This window comes from Myxocyprinus asiaticus, chromosome 8 (genome assembly GCF_019703515.2).
Source record: "Myxocyprinus asiaticus isolate MX2 ecotype Aquarium Trade chromosome 8, UBuf_Myxa_2, whole genome shotgun sequence".
NCBI classification, from domain to species: domain Eukaryota; kingdom Metazoa; phylum Chordata; class Actinopteri; order Cypriniformes; family Catostomidae; genus Myxocyprinus; species Myxocyprinus asiaticus.
Genome location: NC_059351.1, coordinates 39,311,663 through 39,336,748, shown reverse-complemented (window position 1 = coordinate 39,336,748; position 25,086 = coordinate 39,311,663). Strand labels below are relative to the sequence as shown.

Genomic DNA, 25,086 nt, shown 5'->3' with positions numbered 1-25,086 from the left:
CTTGGATCTTGGTTATCTATATAGTTATTGTTTATAGAGATGGACTGAATAAATAAATAAATAAATAAATAAATGGAGACTTTTATTTTGACGTTCCATTTGGGTTTAACAAAAGGGGCGGATTCAGAGACTTTAGCAGAGGCTTATCAAAGAAATACATAAATTGATGAGGACTTTTTTGACAGATCATGCGAAAGTCTTTTTTTCACATAGGTTCAGGCGCCAGCTGCATGTAAATGACCGGGGGATGAGTGGGACTTTTATTTTGATTTTATTGTATTTTGTGAAATTAACTAGTTTGTATCTGAGAGTAACAACATTATAATCTTATTCAAGAAAATAGATACGGAATAGGTTTTATTACAAAAAGGCTACAGAGGAAATAAATTGGACTTTGATGTTGATAGGTTGATTAATATATATATATATATATATATATATATATATATATATATATATATATATATATATATATATAATTTATTTATTTATTTATTTATTTTTGGAGAATGATAACATTATTCAACAAGTTAGATAAAAAAAAAAAATTAAAAAAAATGTATTACAGAGGGGCAGGTGTCGGTGTCACACAAAGGACCATCGAGGTCTATGATAAAAGGCTGGGTAGTCAGGCCGGCTTTTATTTTGACAGGTGATGCGGAAGTGTTTTTTTTTTTTTTTTTTTTTTTTATCACAGAAGGGCTGTTGTCAGCGGCATCCTGCGCTACTGATAACAGTCGCTATCGCTCTCATTCATAGCGTGGTCTCTTCGCGCCGAAACACTGGCTGGCCAACCAATCTGTTTAAAGTACCGTTAACCGACACATTGCAAACATTTCTTCAACTATAGGAGGTGAGTGAAGAAATCAACCTTTTTTTCTGTCCAACAACGTTAACTACGCAGACGGACACATCATCATCATCATCTAGCTAACGGTATTGCAGCTAGCCAAATGACGTTATTATATTGTTATAACACAATAATAATAATAACAACGATGAATCAGAAAAGTCTTCGACTATTCTTAGAAACCAATACATGGAGAAGTAATCATGATTATCTGTAAAAGAAAATACATTTGAAATATTTTAAATAGATCTCCTGCAACTTATTTCTGTTTTTGTTGGGTGTTCGTGTGGCTCACGTTGCTATTTACTCAATTTGTCCATCTAACGATGAACGATTATTAAAAGCACGTAAAGTCTTACAATATAAAATATTGAAGCGAAAAAAGGTCCTCTTATGGTCGCAGATGTGTCGATCAATATCGGGATCAAAGTGTCAGTGGGATTAGAAGCTTCTTCCGAATCTTGAATGAAAAAAAATTGTATAGGCAATTTTTTTTCATAGAGATGTTTTAATGACAGTGTTTTGTTTACTGCATGCTTGTCTGTAGATGAAGTTGAGGTGGGACTGGACGTGTCTCTTGTTATTATCCATCTCCATAATAACATGGGCCCAGGACGAAGAGCTGGAGGATGAAGAAGAGGCTCAAGTAGAGGATGGAGATGTGGGCATGGAGATGGACAGCAGTGAGAACACTGAAGCAGATGCCAATGTGTCTTTTCAGGTCAGAAACCACTTATTTCAAAGATAAGGGTTTGTAAAAGTGGACATAGCTCACAGGAAAGACTGAATAATAAATTAAGTGTTAGGAGACACTGATCAATATTCACACAAAATGGCTCGTACCCTGACCTTGTGCAATTCATGTTGGGGGCCTGGGCAGCTCAGCGAGTATTGACGCTGACTACCACCCCTGGAGTCACGAGTTTGAATCCAGGGTGTGCTGAGTGACTCCAGCCAGGTCTCCTAAGCAACCAAATTGGTCCGGTTGCTAGGGAGGGTAGAGTCACATGGGGTAACCTCCTCGTGGTCGCGATTAGTGGTTCTCGCTCTCAATGGGGCGCGTGTAAGTTTTGCGTGGATTGCGGAGAGTAGCATGTGCCTCCACATGCTGTGAGTCCCCGCGGTGTCATGCACAACGAACCACGTGATAAGATGTGCGGATTGGTGGTCTCAGAAGCGGAGGCAACTGAGACTTGTCCTCCGCCACTCGGATTGAGGTGAGTAACCGCGCCACCACGAGGACCTACTAAGTAGTGGGAATTGGGCATTCCAAATGGGGATTAAAAAAAAAAAACATTTCATGTTATCTATAAATATCTGTTACTTGATACACACAGGTAACATACAAAACCCCAGTTCCAACGGGAGAGGTCTTCTTCACTGAGACATTTGATGATGGTTCTTTGAACAGGTCTGTGAAGACTAAACTGTTTTTGCACACAAAATATTTCAACCCTTTGATGAATTATTAAATAACGAAGGGAAAAAGACATTCCTGTCCTTTTTTCCCGAAAATGATGTATGTTTTAAAAGAGTAACACTTGTCCACTACAATAGAAAATTGTTGTTTGTAAATATTCCAATGGCATTTTACACTACTTACATAAGCCATCTTGAATTTATGTTGTCATAAATAAAAATGCAATTATATAACAGGACAATCATATAGAATCATAAGTAAGGGTCAAATGTAAATAGCACCCATGGTGGTTTGGATGTAACATCACAATCTGGATGGCTAAAATGGCTTAAATTGATCTGGTTGCAGAAATCCCTTAAAGGTATATTTCACCCAAAAATGAAAAATCTGTCATAATTTACTCACCCTGATGTCGCTCCAAACCTGTATGACTTTCTTGCTTCTGGGGAACACAAAAGTAAATATTTTGAAGAATGTTTCAACTGTTTTTGTCCATACAATAAAAGTCAATGGGGTCCAAAACGTTCACTCAAAAACAAGACTTTCATTGTATAGACAAAAAAAAGACTGAGGCGTATGTTCTTATAAAATATGTTATTTTTGTTTTCATTTTTGTGTGAATTATCCCTTTAAGTTAAGAAAACCCTTTGTAACAATAACATTAGAATTATGACTAAGGGTTTTCTTTAAGGTATTGTTCACACAAAAATAAAGGTAGCATAAAAGTAATCCAAACAACTCCAGTGGTTAAATCCATGTGTTCAGAAGTGATATGATAGGTGTTGGTGAGAAACAGATCAATATTTAAGTCATTTTTTACTTAGAATTTCTGCTTTCACTTCCACTTATTCTTCTTTAGTTTTGGCGATTCGCATTCTTCATGCATACCGCCACCTACTGGGCAGGGAGGAGAATTTATAGTAAAAAAAGACTTAAATATTGATCTGTTTCTCACCTACACCTATCATATCGCTTCTGAAGACATAGATGTAACCTCTGGAGTCGTATGGATTACTTTTATGCTGTCTTTATGCGCTTTGTTTGAGCTTCAAATTTCTGGCCACCATTCACTTGCATTGGTTGGACCAACAGAGCTGAGAGATTTTTCTAAAAACCTTTGTTTGTATTCAGCAGAAGAAATAAAGTCATCTGGGATGGCATCAGAGTGAGTAAATGATGAGAGAATTTTCCTTTTTGGGTGAACTGTTCCTTTAACTTAAAGGGTTTCTCGCAACTGGGCACTTTGCACTATGCTGGACGGCATCACAATCCTTTATTTGATATTAGAGCTGATATTTTTTCATTTAAGTAAAAGTTGAAGCAACATAGCCATTTTAAATATAATTTTGCATTCACACCATGATGCAATGGTTGTTGTTTCTTTGTTTGATTTTTCATGATTTTCTGCAGGTGGCAGGTATCTAAAACAATGAAGGAGGATGCTGATGAAGATATTGCAAAATATGATGGTTAGTTTTTCAGCATGGCTTACATGCTGAGAGTGTTTGTGATATTTAGCGTAGCTTTATGTTGGTCTGTGCCCATTTGTAATTGAATCAATAATATATTTCAATATGTATCACCTTTTTTAATAATTGTATATCTCATGCATGTAGGTAAATGGGAGGTTGAGGCCCTAAAGGAAAACAAGGTTCCTGGTGATCTAGGCTTGGTGCTTAAATCTCGTGCTAAGCACCATGCAATCGCTGCTCTGCTTAACCAACCCTTCATCTTTAAGGACAAGCCCCTCATTGTCCAGTGAGTGGTTTTCTTTGTTACAGATACCATGACAACCGACATCACACAGCAACCTGGATTACTATAACAATTTGCCACTTAAAAATAAAGCCTTTGCGTTCTCTCAAAACCTGATCTTTGCAGGTATGAGGTCAATTTTCAAGATGGAATTGACTGTGGAGGTGCTTACATCAAGCTACTGTCGGATTCAAAGGACTTGGACCTGGTATGTTTATTGACTGCTTGACTGATTCATACCATTGGAGCAAATAGAAGAAAAGGCAACCTATTAGTGCCCACTGTAGACCATGTCTTAAATATATTTCTTTTCTGTAAAGTAAAAACTGCATACAAATACTGATTTCACATAAGCTGAAGTAGTAAGATGCTGTTTTTAAAGAATAAGATGATGAAAGATCAGTAAAATGCTCTTGCACAGAAAAAGTGTTTTTAAGTTGTGATGCATACGTCTTTTGACTCACAGGAGCAGTTTCATGACCGGACACCGTACAGCATCATGTTTGGGCCGGATAAATGTGGAGAGGACTACAAACTGCACTTCATCTTCAAGCATAAAAGCCCCCTCAATGGAGATACGGAAGAAAAACATGCCAAGCGACCTGACGTTGATCTGAAGAAGATCTACACCGATAAGAAGACTCACCTTTATACACTTGGTGGGTGCTGTCTTTAACATTCATGTAATATGAAATATGTCGAAGCCTTCCTTTGTTACCCATGAGAACAGATGTCACAGATATAATGAAAGTGAAAATAATTGTAGATATTACATTAAAAGTGACATGTCAATTTAAAGTGTGATGTTTCGATTGTAAAGTTGAAATCGATGTTGCCTACATGTAATGATTTGCACTTAATGAATCAATGATAAATTATTCATTTGTGATGATTTGTACATGTTCTTCCCTTTCTCAGTGTTAAATCCAGATAATAGCTATGAGATCTTTGTAGACCAGTCCAGTGTTAGCAGGGGAAGTCTGTTGACAGACGTCATTCCCCCTGTGAACCCGCCTAAAGAGATTGACGATCCCAAAGACTCCAAGCCAGAGGACTGGGACGAGAGAGCTAAAATCCCTGACCCAGAAGCAGTCAAACCTGAAGACTGGTGAGGCCTAAGAACATTGAGGAAGGTCAAAATACAAAGAACGTATTTGGGATGTACATACAGTACATTATATACAGAATGCAGTTCATTGTTTTGACAACAACCTATGCAGTTTGCATTAAATTTCTTAGAATTGCTAGCAAGTACATACAAAGAATCTTAGCGATAGTCACAGACACGGAGAATTAAATAAACATTTGGATGCCATCGGGATGGTAGTGGTAGGGGGAGCCCCTGTTTCTGTTTTTCATCTCTCTGTCTCTTTCTATCCAGGGATGAGGACACCCCAGCTAAGGTGCCTGATGCTAATGTAGTGAAGCCTGATGGGTGGCTAGACGACGAGCCAGAGTTTGTGTTTGATCCTGCTGCTGAAAAGCCTGATGACTGGTGAGAACAGAAGAATTTTTTTAATCCAGTGCCTTGTGTTAAGCCCCGTTCACACCGCAAGCGACACAGAGTAAAAAAGCAACATGTTCCCATTCATTTTCAATGAGAGCACAGCGACTTCCGGTGACACGAGCGATAGTGACCATTGGTGACAAGGTGTGGGAATGACGGGCGACATTAGGGAGTGACTACCAATGGCAGAGAAGACAGCGGAGCTCACATCACCCGTCTCCTGTGAGATACTTGAGTTGTGTTAATGGAAAACTGTGTCAGATGATGTCGACATTTTGAGTGAGGTTGATTCATATTTGAATAGATTGTTCATCTTGTTAATTATATGATGCATTGAGCACTGCTGCAGATTATATAAAACACTCTCCCCTACAGAATGTTCATTTTTAGAGGCAAGAGAACTGATTTCTTGTCAAATTAGAATGATATCTTAGTTTTACCGGTACTATCATCTGTAGTCAACATTTCAAAATCTACTACGGCCAGACGTGCAGTCCAACAATAACGTTAGAGGTACATCGGTATGAACACCAACTAGCGACTTCATAGTACAGAGACTAGCAACACCAGAGGACAATGGCATTCACGGTGTGAACGGGGATTTAGTGGTCAATGAGGAACTTTGCAGTTTGAATTGGGGTTAAAATCAAAATCACTTTATTTGCCACTCTGAATATTCACCAGAATATGACTTGCAAGTGCAAAAGTACACAATTCCACATGCTAGTGGGGCAACTGTTAGGATACAAGACAAGAGCAACTCACAAAGACAATGTATTCACTATGTACAGAAAAAATAGCCAGAGACTTTTAGTGGATGGAAATTCTTGAAAAACAAAACAAAAAAACAAGCTGCTTTTGTTTGTTTTGTCACTAAACAGTGAGTTCCAATCATCTGCACAAAACAGTCACTCTGCTGGACAGACTGGCTGGACTGGATACACCGATTAACCATGTTAATGTGAACTCTGAGCTCCATGATAATTGGGGACTGTACCTCAGCAGTCCAGTCCAGTTTGTCCTTTTTGTTTACCAAGTATCTTACATTGAAAAGGCATAATTCTGTGAGCTGTGGCGCCTTTAATAAGAGAGTGTGCCCACAAGTCTCCCTTTGACTGCTTTTCTTCTGAAAGACAGACCACAATTGTTACAAGTGGGAGACAAGCATCTGTAATTCTCATAGTTATAAAAATTTGTATACACAGTGATGCCATTTTATCTGCATTTATGTCTTCTTTTTATAACACACTGACATTAATGTTTTCTCTCTCTTTCTCTCTGTTAGGGACGAGGAAATGGATGGAGAATGGGAGGCTCCTCAGGTGCCAAACCCAGCCTGTACAACTGCTCCTGGCTGTGGTGAATGGAAGCCACCCATGGTCAATAATCCTCAGTATAAGGGCAAATGGAAAGCTCCTCTCATAGACAACCCCAACTACCAGGTGCTGACATCTGGAGTCTGTTTTATTCAGTAAAAGCAAATGTCACATTATGTATCGGTACTGTAATAATCTGTAACTATTACAACCTAATTTTGGGGTTTAAACTCTACAACTTTTCTTTTTATCTTCCTGGTCCATTACATCAGTGGTTCTCTGCTTCTGATTCAGGACCCAGATTTCACATCGGACATCAAGTGGCGACCCAACACAGTACCAAAACCCGCCAACTGTACTTAATGTAGTCTGGGTCGTATTTTCTTTGACTATAGTTTTGTTATTGTCATACCTCCCTAATTTGGCTAGCTTCTGCCTAAGTGACAGATGAAATGCACAGAGAGTTTGATTGAATGCATAGCCTTTGACATCAACAACAAAAGATATGGGAAGTGTTTTCTCCTCCCCTTTAAAAGTTCATAATTGTATTTATTTTGCAATCCCAAATATACAACTATATAGGTAAAGTTTGTCTAGATAGATAGATAGATAGAAGATAGTAAAGTAAAGTAGACCTTAAAGTAAATAGATTTTTTTGACAGAGTTTGAATTAACAAGCGCTCCGTTGGCCCATTTGAGCATTTTGTAAATGTGTCTATCACCCTGTCTACACCGGGCGCGTCTGTTGACGTGGGGCGACGCAACGGCTTGAGGCTGTTTGTGTAGAAGTGCCAGTGCGTGCAACACAAAATGGAACGCGACACCCGTTTATTGTCACAACGAATGCTTCCAGTGAAGACAGCATCATTTAAAAAAATTAATTAAAAAAAATCCCCTTTTCTCCCAATTTGGAATACCCAATTCCCACTACTTAGTAGATCCTTATGGTTGCGTGGTTACTCACCTCAATCTGGGTGGCGGAGGACAAGTCTCAGTTGCCTCCGCTTCTGAGATGGTCAATCCATGCATCTTATCACATGGCTCGCTGTGCATGACATCGCGGAGACTCGCAGCATGTGGAGGCTCATGCTACTCTCCACGATCCACGCACAACTTACCACGTGCCCCATTGAGAGCGACTAATCTCGACCACAAGGAGGTTACCCAATATGACTTTACCCTCCCTAGCAACCGGGCCAATTTGGTTGCTTAGGAGACTTGGCTGGAGTCACTCAGCATGCCCTGGATTCAAACTCGTGACTCTAGGGGTGGTAGTCAGCGTCAATACTCGCTGAGCTGCCCAGGCCCCTGTAGACAGCATCATTGATTATAATTAGTTTTTTTTGCTTTTGACGCTACGTGCCATTCACATCCGGTGTACACAGGGTGTATGGAATTTTTGGGATTTTTGATGGTCCACTGTTCAAAAACGGTTATTTCAGTCAGTTAGAACAGTCAGATCTGTGCTGAGTTGGGATTATGTAGCTTGAAAGCTCTAGGAGGAGTTACAATTGATTATTTTCATCTTGGTTTAGGGATTTTGGAAAAACCCAAAACAAAGTCTGTAGTATAAAAGTGTTGATTTTGTCAAACCATCATAATCATGTGGTTAGATTTATTTTATTACTTGAATTTAGCATTGTTTTATCCCTCCTGTCCGTATGCCTACGAGAAAAGACCTGTGATCCATTTTGTGTCGCGACTAGGGATGGGACGATATATCGAATTTCGATGTATCGCAAACCAAAAAATTATTAACCCTGCCGAGGTAATTTTGAAATGTGCAACATTATTTTCTGTCCATGTGATCATATATGAAATGACCCGCAAAACATCATAATCTCTTTATTGCTTGAGTTTACCCCTACTGCGCTTTCTTCTTCACTGTTTACAGGGACCACACAAGGTCCTTAAGTGGTTGAATTTAGCTTTTAGAAATGTAAATACTGGGATACCTGGAAAATCACCTTGTTTTGTTGAAAAGTGCTTGAACTTAAAACAGATAGTTTCTTTTGACATCCACAGACTCCACTTTCATTGAATAATGTCTTTTAATACCCTTTCTGTTGTTTACAGCCAGATAAAAGTCAAAAGAAATATTCATTTGAATCTCACACTGCATGGATGCGCTAAAGAAACTGAGAGATTCTCGTTAATGTTCAGTGAACCGGGACACTGTGAGGTGCTCATTGAACTCTTAAAGTGACAGTAACCTCTTAGCGTTTGTTATACAAATGAATAAATTCAGTGTTATTGTTTGTTCTGCACCTGAACAACCAGAATGTAGCCCACTATTTTTGAAGGCTTATTTATTTGTGATATTTTCTTTTAGTGAAAGGTATATGAAAAACTCTTATTATTTAACTTTGAGCATTTATATTGTGCATTAAAGAACTTTATTTTGATGAGAAATTATAATGTGCATTTTGCCTAAACAGTTTTCTGAAAGAAAAATTGTTGTGTTATTATATCGAATCAAGACCATATCGTCCCATCCCTAGTCGCAACCCACCTGTTGACGATTAATGCTTTACGTCTTGAGAATTGTTTTTGCAAGAAATAACCAGATCATTCAATTATAAATACAATGATGGCCTTTACCAATTATATTTAAGCTTGCGCTAAAGCTTTTCATTAATATTAACATATGGCTCTGTTTGTATTTGTTCACAGGGTGTGTGGAGTCCACGGAAAATCCCAAACCCTGACTACTTCGAGGATCTTCACCCGTTTAGGATGGCGTCATTCAGAGCTGTGGGTCTGGAGCTGTGGTCTATGACCTCGGACATTTACTTTGACAATTTCATTATAACTGCAGAGAAAGAGGTGGCAGACCGCTGGGCTGCAGACAGCTGGGGACTCAAAAAACTAGTGGCCAGTGCCAATGAGGTTTGTCTCTGTCTCTCACACAGAGTTGTATTGCATTTTTGCTCTGTCCATTGTGGCTTTGGTTTGGTACATATGCTCAGACTGTCTCTTTTGATCTCAGCCTGGAGTGTTGAGTCAGCTGGTGTTGGCTGCAGAAGAGAGGCCCTGGCTGTGGGTGGTTTATATCCTGACCGTTGGTCTGCCTGTCGGACTGGCTGTGCTTTTCTGCTGGCCTAAGGTAGTGCCTAATCCCACTGAATGCAAAGGGAAACACTTGATAAATGCTCTAGAATAAAATGATACTCTGAATACAGCTGTCATGGCAGACTAAGTATTGCACAGAAGAAGGAAAAAAAAATATTTTTGCTGTATTTTTATTGGAATAAAATGTATTTATTTGAATCAAATATTTATTCCATTACATTATCCATTTTTATCACAATAGAGAGATGTCCTTACTGCATTGAAGGTGCTGAAAGCGATTTTTTATTTTTTTTTAATGGAAATGTATGCAAAAAAGTAATTTCCTACTCCTTTAAAGATATTAATGAAATAAGTGTCCTGAGATATCTCACTGGTCTCTGTGACAGCTGTAGACTTTGTAAACAGCAAACAAAAATGTGTCCACCTGTCAATCATTTTGCTCATTCTCATAGCGTAATGATTCATAATGTTTGTCAGTTGAGGGCACTATTGTGCCACTGTTGAATTTGACAGCCACAGGAACAAACAATGCTGCTCTTTTGCTTGGTTTTGGTCTCAAAATTATCTGTGGAGGGCAGGGTTTTGGAATGAGGGGGGCGTGGCTAATTCAACGGCTCGGTCACGTGAAATCTACAGAACGCTAAAATCGCTTACAGCACCTTGAAGTGAAACAGATATCAAGACAACAGCCGCCTGTACACATTTACATAGCACTTATATTTTACATGTATTAATTTAGCAGACGCTTTTATTCAAAGTGACTTACAAATGAGGAACGCTACAACACAAGCGATTCATCCTGAGGAGACCGTAACTTGAGAAGTGCTACTATACAAAATCCCAAAATTGGTTAGAAAAGTACAGAGTACAGAAATGTAGGTGTTACAAAGCAAAAGTGAAAGACTGGTGTAGATGTGGTAAAGGGATAGTTTTAAAAGGGATAGTTCACCCAAAAATGAAAATTCTTTGATAATTTACTTCCCCTAATGCCATCCCAGATGTGTATGACTTTCTTCTGCTGAATACAAATGAAGATTTTTAAAAGAATATTTCAGCTCTGTAGGTCATTTCAATGCAAGTGAATGGTGGCCAGACCTTTGAAAACAAACCAAAAAAGACAAATCAAAAACCAATTTTTTTTTTGTTGTTTTTTTGCATTGTATATTGAGCTAAGACTACACTCTCTCAACTTTTTGTTCACTTGATTTTGATCCATTTTTAAATCACAAATATTAATAGAGCTGCGTATTGCAGATTTTTTTTCACAATAAGATACACACCGTGACATATATTATGATTCAATATGTCGCAAGCCATCACGTTTTAATCTAGCTGCAGCAAGCGCGCGTGAGGGATGAGCATCTCCGCGCGAGACAGCGTATCAGCCGGGAGAAGTTTGAGACTCATATAAGCGGCTCTGACCGCATAGAGAAATGCCAGTTATTTATACAACCCGCTTCCTTATTATTTGAATTTTAATAAAGGATGCATTAAAGATATAATGCCGGGGTGTTTTCTTTTTAGACGCTCTGACAGGCAAGTTTTGCTTCAGTGAAATGTACGGCTCCACTTTATTTCACGTCATGACAGCACTGCTTCTGTATTTACTTATTTTGTATTTTTGTATTATATTTCTCTCATACTTTGGAATCCACATCATCTTAATATGTTTGGAAAGTTTGGAGTGCGTCTGGACTGTGAGCTGTGTTTTCTTCCTCTCCTCAGTCAAGCATGAGCTGAAGTGCTGCTCTCCCGCTGCATTTTTTTTTTCTCCCCAATTTGGAATGCCCAATTCCCAATGTGCTTTAAGTCCTCGTGGTGGCGTAGTGACTCGCCTCAATCCGGGTGGCAGAGGATAAATCTCAGATGCCTCCGCATCTGAGACTGTCAGTCCTCGCATCTTATCACGTGGCTCGTTGAGCGCATTACCGCGGAGATGTGGCGCGTGTGGAGGCCCACGCTATTCTCCGCGGCATCCACACATAACTCACCACGCACCCCACTGAGAGCAAACCACATTATAGTGACCACGAGGAGGTTACCCCATGTGACTCTACTCTCCCTAGCGACCGGGCCAATTTGGTTGCTTAGGAGACCTGGCTGGAGTCACTCAGCATGCCCTGGATTCGAACTTGCGACTCCAGGGGTGGTAGTCAGCATCTTTACTCGCTGAGCTACCCAGGCCCCCCTCCCGTATCATCATTAGCGTTTCAAATGATCTCATGTTGTGTTAAATTAGATGAAATTACTATTTGACAACAAACATTTTTGTCAACAATTTTTTATTGTTGATGTTGTCGATAATGTCGACTAATCGTTTCAGCCCTACTTATTACCAGGTGTAAAAAAGGGTCATAGAGACTTGTTTGTGGGCCAGTAAAAAGCCACCTAGCATTGTCCTAGCAACCGTATAGCAAAGCACCCAAAATGTTTTGCTTGGGCAAGCACCACTCACATTTTCTTCAGAAAATGAAATGCGTTTCTACAGGTGGACTGTCATACTGAAGCTGAGAAACTCAAATCCATTGTTTGTTTTGTGTTCCCTGCATGGTTAGATCCACATAAACCTAATTAAAGATAGCCTTGTTTTGAGCGTATTACAGTTGATCAATCTGGTTTATTATGATAGATCAATTGTTATATACTGTAGCTAAAGATTAGTGTGTTTAGGATTAGCTTGCAAGCACAAAATCCTCTTAATGAGTATTTAACATTTGTAACATAGAAAAAACAGAGGGTCAGCGACTCTAGGTACTACAGGTGAATCATCAGATATGAAAGGTGTGTGTGTGTGTGTGTGTGTGTGTTGCAGAAGTCAGATGACGACTTCGTATACAAGAAAATTGACCAACCCAAAGCAGAACCAGAGGAGGTAACAGAGGAAGAGGAGGAGGAGGAGAAAGGAAAGGATGAAGAAGAAGAAGCAAAAGCAGATACAGCTACTGAAGCTACTGGTTTGTGAATAATTAGCTTTTCCTTTGTTTTCCATTTACAATTCTTGGTTATCCATAATTTCCCTCTTTTTGTGACTGTCTCTTTGTTTCTCTCTTTCTCAGGGGAGGAGAATGAGGATGAGATGGAGAAGGTGGATGGAGAAGCTGGAGGAGATACAGAGGAGGAAGAGGAGGAGGAGGAGGAAGCCAGTAAGCCAAATGACATGCCTTCAGAGGACGAAGTAAGAAATGAGAAAACTGCCATTAAAGGGATAGTTCACCCAAAAATGAAAATTGTCTCATCATTTACTCACACTCATGCCATCCCAGATGTGTATGACTTTCTTTCTTCGGCAGAACACAAATTAAGATTTTTAGTAGAATATCTCAGCCCTTTTGGTCCATACAATGCAAGTGAATGGGTGCCAAAGTTTTGAAGCTCCATAAATCAGTATAAAAGTAATCCATACAACTCCAGTGGTTAAATCCATGTCTTCAGAAGCGATGTGATTGGTGTGGGTGAGAAACAGATCAATATTTAAGTCCTTTTTTACTATAAATTCTGCTCCCTGTTCTGTCAATCTCCACTTTCACATTCTTCTTCTTCTGTTTTTGTTGATTCACATTCTTCATGCATATTGCCTCCTACTGGGCAAGGAGAAAAATTTCTAGCAAAAAAATATTGATCTGTTTCTCTCCCACACCTATCATATCACTTCTGAAGATGGATTAAAACACTAGAGATGTATGGATTACTTTTATGATGCCTTTATGTGCTTTTTGGAGCATCAAGGTTTTAGCACCCATTCACTTGCATTGTATGGACCTACAGAGCTGAAATATTCTTCTGAAAATCTTAATTTGTGTTCTGCGGAAGAAAGAAAGTCGCACACCACTGGGATGGCATGAGGGTGAATAAATAATGAGAGAATTTTCATTTTTGGGTAAACTATCCCTTAAATCAAATAATAACACGTAGTACAAAAACAGTGCATAACATATTGATCTTTTTGTTTGTCCTTTGCAGATGAAGGATGCTGATAAAGGAAACCAGAGCACAGGAGATGAACCTAAAGCTGTGAGAAAGAGGAGAGTACGGAAGGACTGAACACACCTCGTTTTTTCCCAGATTTTCTCTTCCTTCTTGTCCTTCTTGCCTCTTTCGGCTTTATGCCCTTTAGCATGCAAAAATCGGCAAACCTAGCCGCTCTATTGAAGAGGTCATTTTCCATCCGATTGAACCTTGCCTCCACCTTTCAGTCTTCCGCTTAGTTCGTACCAGTTACTGTTCTGATTTAGATACAAAAATCAGCCCTGCTGTGTTTTATCTCCCAAGTTTTTTCCTATTTTTCTTTTTCTTTTCTTTTTAGATTAGGATTCAAGGTGTCGTATTTGTCCAGTACTTCCCTACTAGTAAGTGATGTAAGTCCAAGTACTGTGAAGGGAAATGTACAAAAGATATTTTAGAAAGATGAACTAGTTTATGATCACCTCTACATTAAGAGGTCAGTTCCTTGTGAGTTCTAAGTTATGAGGTTTTTAACTTGATCAAATTGCACTGATCGTATTTATTGTTTGTAACTTGTTTGAAGAAATATACAATTTAATTTAGACATAGAACTTTATTTTAATATTGCTTTCTACTGTGTCATTTCCACAGTTAGCAGGCTGTGGAAAAAGTGCTCTGCTTGTCAGACCAGGGGCTTTCTTCATAAAACATCTAGATCAGAGGAGTGTATTGAATGGATCAGTGTTGCGTTTTTGGCATTAAAGCAAGTCATTATGCACAGTCCGAGCTGATCTAAGTTTAGCATCATCACTGACACTGTAGCCACAGGTCCAGTTGTAAGCACACTGAAAACACTCACTTGTCCCTCTGTTTGACATCAGACTGACCGACGTGAAACCATTGAGCTCTGAAAGCAGATTTGGTTGTTTTCCAAGTGATGAACAGTTTTGTTTTTCTGCTTTTCTAGTTAGTACATGTGTTCAGCCTTACGAGTTCAGCCTTTTTGTTTACATGTTTGCAAACTGTTCATTGCTCTTGGAAATAAATATTTACTATAAATGTCTGTCTGCACTGTTGCCAGGTCTTCACAAGGAACAGAGTTTACTCACTTATGCAAAGGCAAATTATTTTATTAAAGGCATAATTGTAACAAAATAAAATGTACACTTTTAGAACAGACAGTACCTTACATTGGGTGCTTGTAAACATAAATTACTACATTAATGTAAAATTATAAACAGACTAATATATATGTTGTGATGTTGCATCAGTGCAGTTTCCATACTTTTGGACCAATGAATTTGTATGACATTTCCATTTGTACATGATAACTGGATAATGAAAATCATTCTAAAGAGATTGCTGGGAAGATTTGCATTTGTATGTCAGGTACCAATCTTTTGCATCAAGATTTAAACAATTATTTTTAGTGGTACAAATGTCTACAGTAAGACAACTAATGGATAGACTATAAACCTGTGAGCACGTTTTACTCTACACAATACAAGGACTAATATCTAGCTGATAAAACTAGAAAAATGTAAGTTCACTAAAAACATATGTCCTTTTACAATGGAACTTACTTGGCACTTACAACTTAAGTGAATGGGGCCAGTCCATAAACATTATACATGGTAACATGATTTTAGTGTAATAAAATCTTTATTCTACATGATTTTAGTGTTAAAATCGTGTACAGGGTTTATTTGCGTTGTGTTGCGTCGTCATGGCAACGAAGCAATATTTGATATAACTTTACAAAGATTTAGGTTAGCAAGTTATTTTATCACCCTACAATCGTGTCAAAACGTAAAATGTTTACGTGTTGTGGCCATACATTTGAAACTGTGCATTTTAAAATGTTTGTACTGGCCGCATAGTCCTTATTCACGCTAGCGCCATGGGAATGACAACGAGGCTGTGAGGGATAGACTTAACATCTCTTCAATGGACGAACGGTATAAAGCTCCTAGATCACATCTGATTTTCCACAATTTATGTTGTCTGGAGTTCTTTGTATACTGAATGTTCATGGACAGATATTTATCACTGTTTTGTCAGCAGAACGATCTAAAAACATTTAAACTGCAATACAGCCCATTGAAGAGACTGTCTTTCCCTCACAGCCTCGTCATTCCCATTAAAAATCAAAGATGGCGCTATCGTGAATATGGTCTATTCACTTGCATTGTAAACATCTTACAGTAACCACCAGTTTTTTTTTTTTTTTTTTTTTTACATAAGTGACGAGTTGAAATTATATTTTGTAGTAATCAACATTATGCCACAAAGCTTAACTTGTATCCTTGGACATTGCTTTAAGATTTTACTAATTTCTGTGACTTTTCCAAGCCTGGAAATCACAATTTTGAAACTCAATGATATTTTTATGTTTTTCATGGCCGTGGGAACCCTGTGCATCATATTATTCATACCAAATGAAGACTAACATCAGCAAAACCCAAGCAAAAAGCAGAGCATCTGTTCTCATAAATGTCACTCAACCAGCAGGAGGCTTCAAGAGCACTCAGATCAATATCGCTCAGCAGTCCCAACTCTCTTTCCATCTTTTTAAAAATGTTTAAAACCCTGCTAGTCCATTTATTTTGTTCATTTGAAGTCCATCCATCCAAAGGATTAAAACATGAAGAGCGAACTCTCCAAAACAGCAAAGCAGTTTACACTGTGCAATTTCAATCTATCGGTCTGACTCAAAAGATGGTCAGGTTTTTGCACTAGTCAGAAAATATCTTAAGATAGAACATCCAAGTATGAAAGTAATCAGACGTACTGAGTCAGATCACTGAGTCTGCAGACTTTTAAAAGAATGCTCTGGGTTCAAGAAATGTTCAGGTTTCATTACAAGTTAAGCTCAATTGACAGCACTTGTGGCATAATGTTGATTACCACAAAATACTTAATTCGACTTATCCATCCTTTTCATAAAAAAAAGCAAAAATCTGAATTACAGTAAGGCACATTCAATAGAAGTGAATGGGGCCAGTCCATGAACGTAAAATTACACAGCTTAAAAAAATAAAGCCACAAGATGTAAACATTATTATACATGTTAACATTTTAATGTTATAAAGTAGTTAACTAACCTTTTCTGTGTAAAGTTATATCTAATACCAGGATTACAGGGTATTGCCGTCATGACAACCAAGTTGTATTATGGGTTATGATTTAACAAAGAAGCAATTTTAAAACTGCATTTTAATGTTTACTGATTGGCCTCATTCATTTTCATTGTAAGTGCCTTACTGTAACCATGATTTTTGTTTTTTCTTTTAATTTTTTTTTTGAATATATGTGGGATGCTTTAATTTTTTTGTTATTTATTTTTTTAGATAATCAACATTATGACACAAACGTTATCGGGGAAGCTTAACTTGTATTGAACCGAGAACATTCCTTTAGACACAAGTTATTCACTTACTGTATAATGGACATCTATGGGGCAAGCATACATCAGTTGCCCCACAGACTTCTATTGTAAGTGCATTACTGAAGGACAAGTCAAAAAAACATTTCTGTGGTGATTGACAGCATGGACAGAGCTTACGTTGTATTGAATCTGGATATTGCTTTAAAATGTAACAATTTTCCAAGGCAGTTTAAGTTAAATGACTTATTGGTTGGGTGAGAGACGAGTTTCGATTATTGGCACTCCTTTAGAGAACCCTCCTTCTTACTGAAGTTAGCTCAGAATCATGCACTTCTCTTTAAAAAAAAAAAAAAAAAAAGTAATGGGATATCATGCATATTGACATATCTCGGAACATATCAGTGTGCAATATAATGCACATTGCATGAGTCTGTGCTTTAGTGTCTTGCTTTTAGTAATAAACAGAAAAAGATTATTATGTATTAGTCCATTGTAAGACTTTTCAAAACCGGACTTTGTCTCTCTTGTATTTGAGAAGGTTAAAGATGGCAATTAAGTTGCGATGTACCTGCCACATGAACAGTAATACACTGCCTGGCCAAAAAAGTTGCATACTCTAATATTTTGTTGGACCGCCTTTAGCTTTGATTATGGTGTGCATTTGTCATGGCATTGTTTTGACAACCTTATGCAATGTCACAACATTTATTTCGGTCTGGAGTTGCATTAATTTTTGGCCGAGATCTTGTACTGATGATGGGAGAGTTGAACCAATCTTTAAAGTCTTCTCCAGCACATCCCAAAGACTTTCAATGGGGTTAAGGACAGGACTCTGTGATGGCCAGTTCATGTGTGAAAATGATTCCTCATGCTCCCTGAACCACTCTTCCACAATTCGAGCCCGACAAATCTTGGCATTGTCGTCCTTGAATATGCCCAAGCAATCAAGGTAAAAAAAATCCATTGATGGGATAACCTGTTCATTCAGTACATTCAGGTAGTCAGCTGACTTCCTTTTATTGCCGCTTAATGTTGCTGAGCCTAGACCTGATCAATTGAAGAAAACCCAGATCATAACACTGCTTCTAGAGGCTTGTTCAGTGGGCACTATGCATGACGGGTGCATCGCTTCATGCGCTTCCCTTCTTACCCTGAATAGGGTAAATCTGGACTCATCAGACCACATGACCTTTTTCCATTGATCCACAGTCCAATCTTTATGCTCCCTAGCAAATTTAAGTTGTTTTTTCCAATTAGCCTCACTAACAAGTGGATTTCTTGTGGCCACACAACTGTTTAGTCCCAATCCTGTAAGTTCTCTTCACACTGTGCGTGTGGAAATGCTCTTACTTTCACTATTAAAAATAGCCGTGAGTTCTACTGTCAATTTGTTACGATGAGACTTCAAGCGTTTTAGTGATCTCAAATCATGATCATTCAAGATTTTTTTTTCTGACCACATTTCTTCTGCGAAGCTGATGGTTCACCACTATCCTTCCAGGTTTTAATAATGCATTTGACAGTTCTTAACCCAATTCCAATGATTTCAGCAATCTCCTTTTTCTCAGTTGTTTTCTTTGCTTGATGCAGGCCAGTAATTTGCCCCTTCTGAAACACAGTAACATCTTTTCCACGACCACGGGATACGTCTTCCGACATGGTTGTTTAAGAAATGAGAAGCTACTCACGGCATCAATTAGCGTTAAAAGAATTGTTGCCAGCTGAAACATATTAATCACTGCAATAATCATCCAATCATAGGCTCTGAAGTATCTGCTTATTTAAATCCAAACGGGAATTTTTTTGGCCAGACAGTATATACCACAACTTTTTGTGGTGGTATTCTACAAATCCGATCACAAAATACATCATGCATCCTTTTATACCTCATAACACTATTCCATTCAAGTATTACCCATACCATGCTAATAGATGCGTCGGTATAATGTAAAACTAAATACTAAATAAATAAATAAACGGCGGCTTAGATGTACTGGCTATTAGAGGCTGAATGTCGGAAAGTGATGATAGACTATGCAGACAGGACCCACATGGTCACTCATTTCCGTTTGCTTTTGGTGTCGGTGGTCTGGAATACACTGGAGGCAGACATAAGATTCTCAATGTATTGCCCAAGAACCTGATTCTCCGATTTGAGCTTAAGGTTATCTTCCTTCACCGCATCCACACGTGCAGAAAGATCTAACGAGGAGAGAGAGGCAGAATGCATTAGAGTGCATCACTTAGCTTTTCCAGGCAGACATTAAGAGCTTGAGTGGATCACAGAAGTAACATGACAGGTGTTGAAGTGCAAGTGTATCCTCAGTTACAGGGTGAAACAAAACAGAATCAAGAAACCAGTGGTGCCAGACACAGGAAATGTAAGAGATTACTTAATGATTAAAGAGTTGTGGAAAGATGTTTTTTAAAGAATTCACAAGAGTGAAGCTTTTGTAATTAGAATTACTGCAGTTATACCCTCAAGTGTGTGCTGAAGCTCCAGCACTTGATTTATGAGTCTTGTCTTCTCTTCTTGTTCAACTTGATTCTCCATATCTCCTGAAAAGACACAACAAAAAAACACATATAAACAGCTCCAAAGCAATGGTTAGACTGAAATGGCCCCATATACCGCTACAAAATATAAATGTTAAACCAAATTGTGTTATATTTACCATCAATGTCACAGTTCATGGTGCTATACTGGTCCAATGGTATGTAACGCTGGGCTGTCTGTTCCCCTTCAGCTGTAAGAGATGTTTTCAAATGTTACTGGATTGATACAACGTGAATAAGGAAGAATATACTTCATTTAATATGTGGGTTTGTTTTGTTTTTTTGGGCATGTACCAGGGTATTTTCATTGTGTATTAAACACCTTGGACTCCCATGTGAATACCATGATAAAATTAATATGGTAATCATTAATTACCATTATATTACCATCTGATATCAATACAGTAATGTTTTGTAAGAGAAACTGAATTTCAGAGGGTGGGCGAAAACAGTGATAAAGAGTGAAAGAGAGACTTTGGGCACAATTAAAACCATTTTAAGACAACAAAGCAAGTAGGCCTAACCAAGATTAATTCTTGTTTTGAGGGTTTTCCCAAATTCATATATTTAATACCATTGAAATGAACTGTTGGCCAAGTTAGCCACTGGTTAACACAAAAAAAGAGCCTGTTATAGATAAATAACCTACACAAGATCACTATAATTTACACGACATGCCTAAAACATTTTATAGCTATTCGTAGTCGGAACACCACATTATCTCTCTGGTTTTGTGAAGTTTTAACTCATGCCAGACGTCCGAACTCAGTCTCCATTAGTTGTCATGCATTTTTACAGGCCGCCGCAGCAGCCAGTGTGTGTGTGTTTGTTGTTGTCACACATAAGAAAAGAGGGTTTAACATGATACCGAAAGTACATTTAGTCTTTAATGTGTACTTAATCGTATATTAAGTACACCAAAATAACTGGGGTAGAAGCCATTAGAGCAAGAACACACCATGACACGCTTCAAACATGATCGAATACAACAGTGAAGAGATTAACTAAACATCAACAACATAGATACGGTCATACAGCCTTACCTGATATTATTAAAGCTGATCAAAAAATGATCAAGCCTCCAATGCAGTTCTCCAGGTAATGATACAGGCTGCCCGCTACTTCATCACTTCCCTCACTAGCTCTCAAACACGCATACATAAACAAACTCACACTCACTACCGAATGGCGCCGATAGAGGGAGACAAAGCTCTCCGTAAATCTGAGGCGGCGTGGAAAACTAAAAGTGAGAAAGAAGTACAGAAAGTATTCTCTAACAAAAAGTACCATTGTATTAACATGTTTTTGGGCATCCTTCATGGCATTCTTTGAAGTATCTTGGCGTACACTGCAAAATCATTCATATGTACTACTATAGTAAACATAGCTGTAACAAGTTCGCAAGAAGGGAAAGGAGGAAGTGGGAATCGGTTTAGTTGCACACTCTGGATGCAACTCAGACAAAAATAACAGTTTTTAGTGGCCAATGTAAAACTGCTGCTTTTCAGCCAGACAGTGAAGCTTCCACAACACACACACTGCACTCAGGTTTAGCTCTCTCTCCCCTCAATGGCGTCTGGCTCACTCTTAAATCCGTCTCCAACTCTCACTGCAATGATAAACAGCTGTTAGAGACAATCATTGCCAGGTGATGATTCTTACCGTTCTCATCTCCTGATCTTGCTCTCCATTCACAAGCTGGCGCTCAACCATGCCCCCACCACCACAATAGTATTTTTAACTGTTACTATCACTGCGCCATGAAGCCTCCAGAGTACTTTTTGTAATTGTAAGCTGTGTTCCAAATTACGCACTATACACTATGTACTTACAAATTACAAATTACTATACACTGTATGAACACCATGCATTGTATGAATTTTAAAATTGTCGTATCGTTCCAAATGGAACACTTAACGTTTTTTTACGACACAGAGGCATTCGCCGTTTAACAGCTGATGGAAGTGACGTTTAAAATGCATGCAATGTGTTATAGCTAGCTTTAGTGCATTAGCCAACCTCATTTCAACACTTGAATCTCAAATAAGGCACATATTGACTTACATTTATAAGGTGCTGTCTTTACTGAAGTTTCACTAGTTCACATTCTCCGTTATTTCCAATTGTTTTGTCAGGCCAGCATCATGGCCAGGTGTCTCCACTCCTTCCACAACGCACAGTGAGCTCTGAGTGCATGAAGTGTCCAATATTCCACACTTCATTTTGATGGTTGAAGTAATGCATCATCCTTGTATTTAAAGTACACATTTTTTGGGGCTTGGGTAGCTCAGCGAGTAAAGATGCTGACTACCACCCCTGGAGTCGCGAGTTCGAATCCAGGGCGTGCTGAGTGACTCCAGCCGGGTCTTCTAAGCAACCAAATTGGTCCGGTTGCTAGGGAGGGTAGAGTCACATGGCGTAACCTCGTCATCGTGGTCGCTATAATGTGTGGTTCTCGCTTTCGGTGGGGCGTGTGGTGAGTTGTGCGTGGATGCCGCGGAGAATAACGTGAAGCCTCCACGTGCGCTACATCTCCGCGGAAACGCGCTCAACATTGACGGTTTCAGATGCGGAGGCAACTGAGGTTCATCCTCCACCACCCGGATTGGGGTGAGTCACTACGCCACCACGAGGACTTAGAGCACAGTGGGAGTTGGGCATTCCAAATTGGGGAGAAAATAAAAAAAAGTTAAAAAAAATTTGTTCCATTTTAGTGTTAACATACTACTCGCACTACTTACATTACAAAATGACTAGAATAGCACAGAAGTGTGCAGTTTGGGACGCTTCTTATTTGTCTCTGGTGTCTCACTCAGTAACTCAGTAATATTTTGGTTTATGTTGTCTCTGACTTAAGGAGCAATCACACATGCAAAATACAGTCATCTCAATAGGAATCCAAATTTTGCGCAATTATTTTCCAGTGGCAAAGAATTTCCCCTCAAGGATTTCTTGTGGAGTTCAAGTTTGGTGAACTTTGAGAGGCGAAATCGCCGCGTTGACCAATAGGAAGTTGTTTGGTTTGTGACCTCTGCGTGGGCGGTGCTTCAAACACAGCTGCAGTGATTATTCACAGTGGACAAGGATATCATTTTGGCGGTGAGTTTCCTTTTAACTTTTCTCTCCCAGAGTATAAAGTGCAGCATAAAAAGAGGCTGCTTTGCAGTATTTTATTTATTTTTTTATTATTATTTAACACGCGTTCAACATCTGCCCACGCCTTCTTCGCCCGCAGAATTCCTCCGTTGTGTGACCAAGCCTTTGCACTGACACTCAATAATTTTCAGTTACCAATCCTATTGTAGAACTGCACTATTCACAAACAGCTATTTTATGAGTGAAAATGTCCAATAACAGGCCTGAGATTAAGATTGTTACTGAGATTTAGCGAGTAGTATTCGGCTGGTCATGTGATTCTAACATGGCAGCCCCCATGAGGGGACCCTCTCCATGTAGATTAAAACAGCTTTTATAAGGTTACTGATATGATCGTGTGTCTTCAACTGATTTTATACCTATGTTTCAAAAATACTATTTTTGTAGGAGTAAAACTTTTTTAATGAGGACCAAATTTACTGAGTGCATCTTTAAGTATCGAGTTGATTGATTCAAGGTATGTTGTTACTGTTATTAGTAGTCCAAAGTCCAAAGGTTGTACAGTATGTAATCGAATTCAAACCAATGTTTGTTGCATGCAGACCTGTCTAAACATGACCCACATAAAATAATTTTACATACTGTTAAAAGAGCAGCCTTGCTTTCTTTATTTGTATGGTCCAGGATATAAGTGTTTACATATTAGCCGAGACCACATTAGATGTGAGTCATCTAAAAAATGCAGCCTTTGTTCTGCTTACTGCTTTGACAATACCTACTTTCAAACATTAACACTTATGTGTGAATCTGGCTCTACAGTCCCTATACAAGCATACACACTCACAGCACCCTATATTTTAATGTGTCCTGTTGTAATATGCATTTCTAGCTAGGCTGCAGCACACACATATTCCCTTCACTATTGACCAAATGTCAGTTAATTCACTGGATTAGTTCCTCAAATAAAAAGAAAAAAATCAAACTAGTTCACATACAAGACTTTTACCTGAATCATCAGCCAGTGAGATGTTAATAAAAGTCTCGTCATCTTCATCCACGTCAACCTCCATAACCGAGTGTTAGTAAATGTGTCTGAATGGGTGTAGCCTGGTGGTAACAACAAATTTAATATGTTTAACAATTTAGTTTAATGTCTCTGAACATTTTATTTTCTCCTTCTTTCTCTCTGTCTAGCTCTTCCTGTATGCTCTGCATTTGTCTGGCTGTACCCTCTCAATTATTCACCATCACCGCGGTTACCAACCAGACCTGTGTGGCAACTAAGGTGACAATGCTGGAGCAGTCCTAGGGCAACGCCTGCTGAGAGATCCAAAGTTCACTTGGTCTCTTTCTCATATTACAAAGAGATCCCTTCCCACCCCAATCAGCTGCACTTACCTTCCCTTTCATGCACCATCTGCCTTATTGCATGTGCTACAGTGACACATTAATTAAAGGAAGTGTCTGATGGCCTCACACAAACAAAACCACATGGCAGAACATTAACTACACTGGCATAATTGGTTTGCACTTTGATCCGTGTTGTAAAAAAGCCTAGAGTATTGCTACAAGTCACCAAAAAGACCCTATCTGATGCTTTAATTGTCACCTGTAGGTGCTTTCTTCTGTTTCAGTTTAAGCTGAAGGCATAAGAAAAAGTTGACAGGCAAGTTTCTGATACTAACACAGTTAAACACAGACACATGTGGCATACAGGCTGCATTGTATGGAATCATTTCAAGCATGTACTCTATCTTATTTGTGTCTTTAGGAAATTATTTCTATCCTGATTTTACAAGCATTATTTATTCAGTCAAGCAAATAAACCAAGCTGTGTATGAATTGAATTTAAAATGTCAGAAACATTTTATGTAAATTTTAATGCTGGGAACTTAGTGAGAGAAATGCACCTACACAGGTTAGCTTTAATGAGTTTATATTTGAACTTTTATTAATGCTTAGAGCGAATATAGATAACTGGAATAAATTACATTCAAAACAGAAAAAAAGAGACTTTGGATAATAAAAGGAAGAAAATGCCATTTACCATCTTATCTCTGTACAGTGCCTGTCTGATTGACAGTCCAGTACATCGCAAATATGCCAAAGAATACTAGCAAAACCAAAGCCCTAACACCAGAACACACCCATATGCCAGAGGGGGGAAAAAATTAAATGGTCTTA

The 25,086-nt window shown here is 38.6% G+C and overlaps 2 protein-coding genes across 3 annotated transcripts; one reads left to right on the top strand and one right to left on the bottom strand.

Annotated features, from left to right (window-relative positions):
* Positions 1–704: 704 nt before the first annotated feature.
* LOC127445376 (calmegin-like) lies at positions 705–15,221 on the top strand. 2 transcript variants are annotated; one of them, XM_051705417.1, is made up of 15 exons: positions 705–853; positions 1,398–1,571; positions 2,188–2,261; positions 3,681–3,739; positions 3,887–4,028; positions 4,152–4,233; positions 4,492–4,684; positions 4,944–5,133; positions 5,407–5,520; positions 6,818–6,974; positions 9,522–9,737; positions 9,838–9,954; positions 12,733–12,874; positions 12,977–13,095; positions 13,881–15,221. In XM_051705417.1, the coding sequence occupies exons 2-15, from the start codon at positions 1,398–1,400 to the stop codon at positions 13,959–13,961; spliced, it is 1,860 nt and encodes a 619-aa protein (XP_051561377.1). In that variant the 5' UTR covers positions 705–853; the 3' UTR covers positions 13,962–15,221. The 2 variants fall into 2 exon arrangements, with proteins under 2 accessions (XP_051561377.1, XP_051561378.1); XM_051705418.1 differs by having other exon boundaries at positions 705–936.
* Positions 9,967–25,086, bottom strand: LOC127445391 (short coiled-coil protein B-like). Its single transcript, XM_051705439.1, has 5 exons — positions 23,909–25,086; positions 19,926–19,997; positions 19,729–19,809; positions 19,302–19,452; positions 9,967–11,015 (listed from the first exon to the last, which is right to left on the bottom strand). Exons 1-4 carry the CDS (start codon positions 23,970–23,972, stop codon positions 19,310–19,312), a joined length of 360 nt encoding a protein of 119 aa, XP_051561399.1. The 5' UTR covers positions 23,973–25,086; the 3' UTR covers positions 9,967–11,015; positions 19,302–19,309.